The sequence below is a fragment of the Anomaloglossus baeobatrachus genome, chromosome 6 (genome assembly GCF_048569485.1).
Source record: "Anomaloglossus baeobatrachus isolate aAnoBae1 chromosome 6, aAnoBae1.hap1, whole genome shotgun sequence".
NCBI lineage: Eukaryota > Metazoa > Chordata > Amphibia > Anura > Aromobatidae > Anomaloglossus > Anomaloglossus baeobatrachus.
Window position 1 is genome coordinate 8678703 of NC_134358.1, and position 10470 is coordinate 8689172.

Sequence of the window (10470 nt, forward strand, 5' to 3'; positions counted from 1 at the left end):
CCTTGGACTGCTGGAACCTCTGTCAGGGACCTCCGCCTTCTGGGTGATTCAGAGCGTGAAATCCGGTACCCTTCTCTTAGCGTCTCCTTCTCTGCTGTCTTCGCTAGCCTTGCCTTAGTTAAGATGGACCTGGCTTGGCCTCCACTACAGCCTCCAGGCTGGGGGGTCACCTGTCGGCTGATTACCCCTTTTCTGAAGGTCTGCTATGGGTTCTGGCCCTGGGAGCTTACAACGTCCCTGGGCCTCGGTTTTTACTGTTTGGAGATTGTCTTTGCACTCCTCCAGTCTCTAGGGACCGTCCCCTGTCGCAGCTGGATCCCTCCACCGATGTCAATGTGGACCAGGCCACCGCAGCCTGCACCCCCGTGGCAGTTCTAGGGCCCTGCGTCCTTGGTACCCCTAGGACTGCTCGTAGTAACTGTCAGGACTACCCGCGGCCCTGCGACCCCTTCTGTCTCCTACGTGGTGTCACCTGGACCTCTGGGTCCCAGGGTCTTCACCAGGAAGCGTCTCCTTCAGTTCCTCTGCTCCTGGCTGACTTGGAGCTTTCTTACCTTCTTTCTTTCTTTTCTTTCTCTTCCTTGCCTGCCTCCAGCAGGCCTCCTCCTCCCTCCTTTCTCGCGTTCTTCTCCTCCAACTACATGCTGCTTCTCTCACTCCCTGAGGTAAACTGAAACTAACTTGACCTTCCTTTCTCTATCTGCTCTCTGGTGGCTCCTCCCACCTCCCCAGTTGCTAAGCTACCACCCTATGGGAGCAGGGATGGGTCTTACAGCCCCTCTCAGCATGCAGCATGGGAGGGTTGCCTGCCACTTTCCCTGGTCCTGTGTGTCCCCAGCAATGGGTGTAGTGTGGATTTACCAGGGGACCGGAGTTCACTCTCTTCCTCTCCCAGAATGGGGCATCACACCGCTGATGGGGTGCAATGACCTGTGGCGGCGGAAGCCTCAGGGGCGCCACACTCCCCCACAGCAAATCCCAGCACGTCCTCGGGCTGAAAAACAACAAAAACATGTGGAGAAACTGCAAAAACATTTTTGTATGCAATAACATAAAACAGTAAAACATTTCTTCCCTTTATAGGAGGCACATATCATAAACGTTGCAAACTTCTTATAAAGAAAACTCTAAGTGTGCACTTCCAGTCCATTGCACGGTTCAGGCAAATCCCCCATAATTCTGGTAGGGGGCACAACGGGTGCAACTAATTACATTTTTGGCTACTACAAGTCCAGTAGCCCGGCAGTTCGTTTCTTTCAATCAAACAAGATGACATAATCAACCAGCCATTAAGTCCAATGGCCTGGTTACATAAGACATATAAACAACATACCAGCCACTAAGTCCAGTGGCCTGGTAGGACATCACACATACACTTCCACCGGGGCCCACATTCCAGTTCAGTGGCCCGGTAACACATAACATTGGGGTGACGTCTTCAAAAAGAATCAGGGGCAGTACAGTAGGAAAGGGTGTCATCTTCGAAAAGAATCAGGGGCAGACAGGGGCTATCTACAGTTCAGCATCTCTTCATCTTTACTTGTAGGGATTCTTCTCCGGCTCCCCACCTGGCAGCAGGTAGACAGCGGTCAGCACAGTCTGCGTCTCCTGCGTGGCTGTAGCAGGCCTGCTGCAAGATGCTGCGGCCTGGGCCTGCTCTGAGGTAGTGCTGCTGGCTTGCATAGGGTTACTGGCTGGCGCGAGGCTGCTGGCTTGCAGGGGGTTACCAGCCATACGGCGCCACTCTGGCTCTTCTGGGGCTGCCTCCTTGTCTTGGCGGGCCGCGCCTGGCATGGCGGCGGCCTGGGTTGGAGTCGCTGCTGCGGTGAGATCTTGGCGGGCCGCACCTGGCGTAGCTGCGGCCCGGATCGGCGTCGCCGTGTCGGGCGTCTCTCCAGGGACCGCGGGCATGGCAGCGGGGGTTGGGGCTCTCGCGCCGGCAGGGGCATTAAATGACTCACCCCTCAGTTGCATCTCCGGTGTTCTGGTGGTCGCTGTCTTGCTGCAGGGTGCTGGTATCGGAGCTGCGGTCGTGGCACGCGCGCCTGCAGGAGGACCGGGCAGGAACCCCACCTGGCAATCCGGGCTCCGCCGGCTGGGGGTGTCACTCTCTTTACCCGGCTCTGCAGCGGCGGCTAGATCTTCTCCGCTCTCCAGGACGCAGGACACAACCCGGTTCTGAGGTGCGTGTCCCGGCTCGGCCACTCCTCCTCTGGCCGCTCGTTGCTCGGCGTCCATCCTTTTAGCTTCTTCACGCGCCATCTTTTCTTCCTCCGCCTTCTATGGCGGGCACCGCTTCGCGCGCTTTTCTTGGACAAGGAGGCGGGGCTTCTCTTTGCGCCCTTTCTTCTTGCATGCCCCCCTTCTTCCCGCTCTCAGCAGCGCTAATGGCGGCAGTTTCTCAGTAAAGTACACAGTCTGTCACACGGTTCTTCAGGCGCACAGTACCCGGTTAGACCGGGCACGAAATCCTGTTCGTGACGCCAAAAGTTGACTCGCCCACCCCAGGGCTGTGGGACACCCGGTGCCGGGCCGGACTAGTCCGGTGGTAGTCAGTGGTGGCTGGGCCCGGCTCCGTGGCCCTGGTGGTGGTGGGTGTCAGTTGAATATGTGGCTTGCTTGTTAATGGTTGTGTTCGTGACGCCACCTGTGGTATGCGGCTAATAAGCCGCCGCTGCTGTGTGAGGCCACCGGGATGATGTGATGGCAGCTATGGTGGTACCGCTCCCCACAGGTGGAGCAATGCCCGGGGCACTGTTGGTGCTTGTAAATGTCTATGCAGATGAAATAACTGAGGCAACTTCAAAGGAGCAGTTCCAGTTCTTTACTCACAGTTCTTGTCAGGGTAGCAGGACCCTTGGACTGCTGGAACCTCTGTCAGGGACCTCCGCCTTCTGGGTGATTCAGAGCGTGAAATCCGGTACCCTTCTCTTAGCGTCTCCTTCTCTGCTGTCTTCGCTAGCCTTGCCTTAGTTAAGATGGACCTGGCTTGGCCTCCACTACAGCCTCCAGGCTGGGGGGTCACCTGTCGGCTGATTACCCCTTTTCTGAAGGTCTGCTATGGGTTCTGGCCCTGGGAGCTTACAACGTCCCTGGGCCTCGGTTTTTACTGTTTGGAGATTGTCTTTGCACTCCTCCAGTCTCTAGGGACCGTCCCCTGTCGCAGCTGGATCCCTCCACCGATGTCAATGTGGACCAGGCCACCGCAGCCTGCACCCCCGTGGCAGTTCTAGGGCCCTGCGTCCTTGGTACCCCTAGGACTGCTCGTAGTAACTGTCAGGACTACCCGCGGCCCTGCGACCCCTTCTGTCTCCTACGTGGTGTCACCTGGACCTCTGGGTCCCAGGGTCTTCACCAGGAAGCGTCTCCTTCAGTTCCTCTGCTCCTGGCTGACTTGGAGCTTTCTTACCTTCTTTCTTTCTTTTCTTTCTCTTCCTTGCCTGCCTCCAGCAGGCCTCCTCCTCCCTCCTTTCTCGCGTTCTTCTCCTCCAACTACATGCTGCTTCTCTCACTCCCTGAGGTAAACTGAAACTAACTTGACCTTCCTTTCTCTATCTGCTCTCTGGTGGCTCCTCCCACCTCCCCAGTTGCTAAGCTACCACCCTATGGGAGCAGGGATGGGTCTTACAGCCCCTCTCAGCATGCAGCATGGGAGGGTTGCCTGCCACTTTCCCTGGTCCTGTGTGTCCCCAGCAATGGGTGTAGTGTGGATTTACCAGGGGACCGGAGTTCACTCTCTTCCTCTCCCAGAATGGGGCATCACACCGCTGATGGGGTGCAATGACCTGTGGCGGCGGAAGCCTCAGGGGCGCCACACAGGCACCTCACGCGTGGCCAGTGCGTCTTTGACGAACCCTGCCAGGCCCTCCCAGAACACAGGGACAAGGACCTTATCGGGCCAGTCCAGCTCTGCGGCAAGTGTCCTAAAGTGTACGGCAAAGTCCCCGACTGAAGCGGACCCTTGCCGAAGTCGTAGGAGGCGCAGCGCGGAGTCGTGGGTGACTTGAGGCCCGAGGAACACCATTCTCATGGCCCCAAGATAAGATGCTAAGTTAGTCACCACCCGATCTCCGCGCTCCCACAACGGCGTAGACCACTTCAGCGCTCTCCCTGTGAGCAGGGACTGGACGAAGGCTACCTTCGCCTTCTCGGTAGCGTAAAGAGTCGCGGTCAGCTCTAAGTAGGTGGTAACTTGGTTTATAAACCCACGGCACTCGGAGCTGTCCCCGCTAAAGCGCTCTGGAAGCGCAAGGCGAGGAGACCTTCCGCCCAATAGCAGAGCCTGGGTAGCCGCCTGGGTGGCGACTGTTGTCAGAGCAGTCTTGTCGGAGGAAGACTGCTCCACTGCTGCCAAACGTGATTCCAACTGCTGCACATAACGCAGCAACTGCTGCTGCTCTTCAGCCATAGCCAGACCTTTGGCGCGACCGTAATGTTACGAGGGGGACCCGGGGAAGCGTGCCAAGATGGGGAATGGACAGCTTCCGCCGGTCAAGGTCCACTGTGCGGTGTAAGGGACCGCTGCTATGGTGGGTGAAGAGTGAGCGGGTTGCTGCTAGCGATCGTCTGGAATGTCACAGACGATCTATGTACACCGGTCTGCCCTAACCCGTGTGGGTTGTATGGCAGGGATCACACGGCTCGATGTACCTGTTGCACGGGGAAGCACAGAGGTGCCCACGCACGTGTGCCAGTGGAAGTCACGAGAATATGGCACGAGGGTAGCACAGAGGTGCCCACGCACGTGTGCTTTCAATAACCAGGTGAGTCCAGTGGAGACTCGAGGAGCTCACCTGGGACAGGAACACGGCCTGTAGAAGGAGCTACTGCCGGAGCAGCAAGGCAGGGACACGGCCTGCAAACCAGGTGCTGCCTAAGCAGCAAGGGCCAAGCCCACAGAGGAAGATAATGCCTGAGCAGTGGCGTGGCAGCACGCTGCCAGACATCCAAACATAGAAGGACGGTCGCGCGCCGCCATGATGGCAGGAGGAGCTTTTAAGGAGGTGTAGCTCCAGCCAAGGGCGGGCGCGAGGCGGAGATGACGGACTTGACCCAATCAGGATCCACGACATCCCAGCCTGGCCAGTCAGGATTCACCACGTCACCAGCCTTGTCATCAAGCCGTGTGACGTCAGTGGGCGAATCAGGATCCACCAAGCATAGCACATGCTCACCCTCCTGCCTCTGGGAAATAGAGGCGGGATCCTCGGTCTCACAATGTGTAGAGATAACGGGAGTCTCACTGCTTCCCTGAGCAGCAAACCTCTGCACATTGCGCAACCTCACAGACCTTCGAGGCTGCTGAGCAGGAGGAGCTGCGGCAGGCAAGGAATGGGAGACCGCCTCATTTCTTGCAACAGGAGTACCACTAGGTGTCACCCTTGTGCTGCCTCTCTGAGGAGGTTTCTCCTGCACGCTGCGCAGTCTGGCAGACCTTCGGCGCTGCTGAGCAGGAGTGCTCGTGGCAGGCAAGGAGACTGTCTCATTCCTTGCCACAGGAGAGCCACGAGGTGTAACAGTAGTGCCCACTCATCACTAGTTACCAGTACTGAGCACCCGAGCATGGTAGTGCCCGCTCATCACTAGTTACCAGTACTGAGCACCTGAGCATGGTAGTGCTCGCTCATCACTAGTTACCAGTACTGAGCACCCGAGCATGGTAGTGCCCGCTCATCACTAGTTACCAGTACTGAGCACCCGAGCATGGTAGTGCTCGCTCATCACTAGTTACCAGTACAGAGCACCCGAGCATGGCAGTGCCCGCTCATCACTAGTTACCAGTACTCAGCACCCGAGCATGGTAGTGCTTGCTCATCACTAGTTACCAGTACAGAGCACCCGAGCATGGTAGTGCCCGCTCATCACTAGTTACCAGTACTCAGCACCCGAGCATGGTAGTGCTTGCTCATCACTAGTTACCAGTACAGAGCACCCGAGCATGGTAGTGCCCGCTCATCACTAGTTACCAGTACTGAGCACCCGAGCATGGTAGTGCCGCTCATCACTTGTGACAATTAATGATGAGCGAGTTTCAAAAAACTCTGATTCGAGATACACGTGACGAGTACTTGTGACGACATGGACACCCAATGCCTCTCATAGGTTAAAATTTCTTAACATTCAGCCAGACTATTGTTCTTATGTGTGCTAGGTCATGTTTGCTTAGCTATTGTTTCTCCAGACCCTTCCAGTAATCATTGTATTGTAGTTGTGTATTGCTAATGTGATTAACTTAGTAGCCATTGTATAGTCGGTGACTTCCAGACTACCTGTATACCCTCAGTCTTTCTGTAGACATCATTTGGATGAACATTGTCCATGCAGCTTGAGATTCATCCAATGGGAGAGGCGATCTTGTCCAACCAATCGATGAGGACGCAGTGTATCCAAGTGGAAGGCTGTAGCTATAAAAGGGATTTCTTTAAGCCACCAGGGGGTTGTTGATGGATGCTGATGGATCCAGTCTAAGCTTTTAGGAGCTGACTAGAGGATCAGGATATCTTATGGCTTCAATCTAGGGGCTCCATTTCCGGTTGGAGACCATATCCACAGCCTAGGGATTTCGACTCCGGCTGCCAGGATTGTAACATCATACCAAGACTACCTAAGGAGGACACTCAGGTTGGGACAGTTCAGTCACCTGTTACAGACTTTGCAGATCTCAGCCAGCTTCCTACATCTGGCGTTATTCCAGTCTCGGTGGGTGCCCGCCAAAAGCGGGGTGCTGCTGGATTGGAGTAAATAGCCCTGGAACCTCTGAGGCACGGACATTATAATCCCTGGTGAGCAGCGGAAGGGTGAGACTCTGTTGCCTGTTACATTTGTGTGTTTTGCTGGTTATGTGTTATGTGCCGTTAATTGTTTGGGGATCCAATAAAGTCTAATTATTGTGGTTCCCTCACCCTGTGTTGTCTGAGTAGTGTTACCCCACGGTTAAGGAGGCCGGCGTTTAGGTGGGATGAGCCCCGAGCCACGATGTCTTTCTAAAGGTGGCGGGTTTTAGCGGACGAGAGCACCCGCTGACCCCCGTGTCTCCACAGGAGAGCACCCGCTGACCCCCGTGTCTCCACAGGAGAGCACCCGCTGACCCCCGTGTCTCCACAGGAGAGCACCCGCTGACCCCCGTGTCTCCACAGAAGAGCACCCGCTGACCCCCGTGTCTCCACAGAAGAGCACCCGCTGATCCCCGTGTCTCCACAGGAGAGTACCCGCTGACCCCCGTATCTCCACAGGAGAGCACCCACTGACCCCCGTATCTCCACAGGAGAGCACCCACTGATCCCCGTGTCTCCACAGGAGAGCACCCACTGATCCCCGTGTCTCCACAGGAGAGCACCCGCTGACCCCCCGTGTCTCCACAGGAGAGCACCCACTGAACCCCGTATCTCCACAGGAGAGCACCCAATGACCCCCGTGTCTCCACAGGAGAGCACCCACTGATCCCCGTGTCTCCACAGGAGAGCACCCGCTGACCCCCGTGTCTCCACAGGAGAGCACCCACTGAACCCCGTATCTCCACAGGAGAGCACCCACTGATCCCCGTGTCTCCACAGGGGAGCACCCGCTGACCCCCGTGTCTCCACAGGGGAGCACCCACTGACCCCCGTGTCTCCACAGGGGAGCACCCACTGACCCCCGTGTCTCCACAGGGGAGCACCCACTGACCCCCGTGTCTCCACAGTACTATTTAATAGTCACTTATGCATTCCGAATAGTGTGTGAAATGCAAGTCAATGGGAAATACTCTCAAAGTAACGAGTAACCCGAATACCGTACTATTCGCTACTCGCACGAATAGCGCGACATTTGGAATACTCGTTACTTTGCGAGTATTCACCATTGTCTTGCATTGCACACACTATTCGGAATACATATGCGACTATTAGATAGTACTCGGTACGAGTATCGCGAATCGGAGTTTTCAAACTCGCTCATCATTAGTCACAACTACAGAGCACCCGAGCACTGTAGTGCCCGCTCATTACTAGTTACAGCTATCGAGCACTATAATGCCCGCTCATTACTAGTTACAAGTATCGAGCACTGTAATGCCCGCTCATTACTAGATACAAGTACCGAGCACTGTAATGCCCGCTCATTACTAGTTACAAGTATCGAGCACTGTAATGCCCGCTCATTACTAGTTACAAGTATCGAGCACTGTAATGCCCGCTCATTACTAGTTACAAGTACCGAGCACTGTAATGCCCGCTCATTACTAGTTACAAGTACCGAGCACTGTAATGCCCGCTCATTACTAGATACAAGTACCGAGCACTGTAATGCCCGCTCATTACTAGTTACAAGTATCGAGCACTGTAATGCCCGCTCATTACTAGTTACAAGTATCGAGCACTGTAATGCCCGCTCATTACTAGTTACAAGTATCGAGCACTGTAATGCCCGCTCATTACTAGTTACAAGTATCGAGCACTGTAATGCCCGCTCATTACTAGTTACAAGTATCGAGCACTGTAATGCCCGCTCATTACTAGTTACAAGTATCGAGCACTGTAATGCCCGCTCATTACTAGTTACAAGTATCGAGCACTGTAATGCCCGCTCATTACTAGTTACAAGTATCGAGCACTGTAATGCCCGCTCATTACTAGTTACAAGTATCGAGCACTGTAATGCCCGCTCATTACTAGTTACAAGTATCGAGCACTGTAATGCCCGCTCATTACAAGATACAAGTATCGAGCACTGTAATGCCCGCTCGTTACTAGTTACAAGTATCGAGCACTGTAATGCCCGCTCATTACTAGTTACAAGTATCGAGCACTGTAATGCCCGCTCATTACTAGATACAAGTATCGAGCACTGTAATGCCCGCTCATTACTAGTTACAAGTATCGAGCACTGTAATGCCCGCTCATTACTAGTTACAAGTATCGAGCACTGTAATGCCCGCTCATTACTAGTTACAAGTATCGAGCACTGTAATGCCCGCTCATTACTAGTTACAAGTATCGAGCACTGTAATGCCCGCTCATTACTAGATACAAGTATCGAGCACTGTAATGCCCGCTCATTACTAGTTACAAGTATCGAGCACTGTAATGCCCGCTCATTACTAGTTACAAGTATCGAGCACTGTAGTGCCCGCTCCTTACTAGTTACAAGTATCGAGCACTGTAATGCCCGCTCATTACTAGATACAAGTATCGAGCACTGTAATGCCCGCTCATTACTAGATACAAGTATCGAGCACTGTAATGCCCGCTCATTACTAGTTACAAGTATCGAGCACGGTAATGCCCGCTCATTACTAGTTACAAGTATCGAGCACTGTAATGCCCACTCATTACTAGTTACAAGTATCGAGCACTGTAATGCCCGCTCATTACTAGATACAAGTATCGAGCACTGTAATGCCCACTCATTACTAGATACAAGTATCGAGCACTATAATGCCCCGCTCATTACTAGTTACAAGTATCGAGCACTGTAATGCCCGCTCAGTACTAGATACAAGTATCGAGCACTGTAATGCCCGCTCATTACTAGTTACAAGTATCGAGCACTGTAATGCCCGCTCATTACTAGTTACAAGTATCGAGCACTATAATGCCCGCTCATTACTAGTTACAAGTATCGAGCACTGTAATGCCCGCTCATTACTAGATACAAGTATCGAGCACTGTAATGCCCGCTCATTACTAGTTACAAGTATCGAGCACTGTAATGCCCGCTCATTACTAGTTACAAGTATCGAGCACTATAATGCCCGCTCATTACTAGTTACAAGTATCGAGCACTGTAATGCCCGCTCATTACTAGATACAAGTATCGAGCACTGTAATGCCCGCTCATTACTAGATACAAGTATCGAGCACTGTAATGCCCACTCATTACTAGATACAAGTATCGAGCACGGTAATGCCCGCTCATTACTAGTTACAAGTATCGAGCACTGTAATGCCCGCTCATTACTAGTTACAAGTATCGAGCACTGTAATGCCCGCTCATTACTAGATACAAGTATCGAGCACAGTAATGCCCGCTCATTACTAGTTACAAGTATCGAGCACTGTAATGCCCGCTCATTACTAGTTACAAGTATCGAGCACTGTAATGCCCGCTCATTACTAGATACAAGTATCGAGCACTGTAATGCCCGCTCATTACTAGTTACAAGTATCGAGCACTGTAATGCCCGCTCATTACTAGTTACAAGTATCGAGCACTGTAATGCCCGCTCATTACTAGTTACAAGTATCGAGCACTGTAATGCCCGCTCATTACTAGTTACAAGTATCGAGCACTGTAATGCCCGCTCATTACTAGATACAAGTATCGAGCACTGTAATGCCCGCTCATTACTAGTTACAAGTATCGAGCACTGTAATGCCCGCTCATTACTAGCTACAAGTATCGAGCACTGTAATGCCCGCTCATTACTAGTTACAAGTATCGAGCACTGTAATGCCCGCTCATTACTAGATACAAGTATCGAGCACTGTAATG

At 53.3% G+C, this 10470-nt stretch overlaps 1 protein-coding gene across 1 annotated transcript in view; it reads right to left on the reverse strand.

Annotated features, from left to right (window-relative positions):
• The window catches only part of LOC142243775 (uncharacterized), a 69714-nt gene extending 61779 nt beyond the window's left edge, over window positions 1-7935 (reverse strand). Inside the window, exon 1 of the mRNA XM_075315974.1 lies at window positions 7894-7935. Coding sequence (XP_075172089.1) covers window positions 7894-7935 — 42 coding nt within the window. The remainder of the gene's footprint in view (window positions 1-7893) is intronic.
• Between the last annotated feature and the right edge of the window lie 2535 nt (window positions 7936-10470).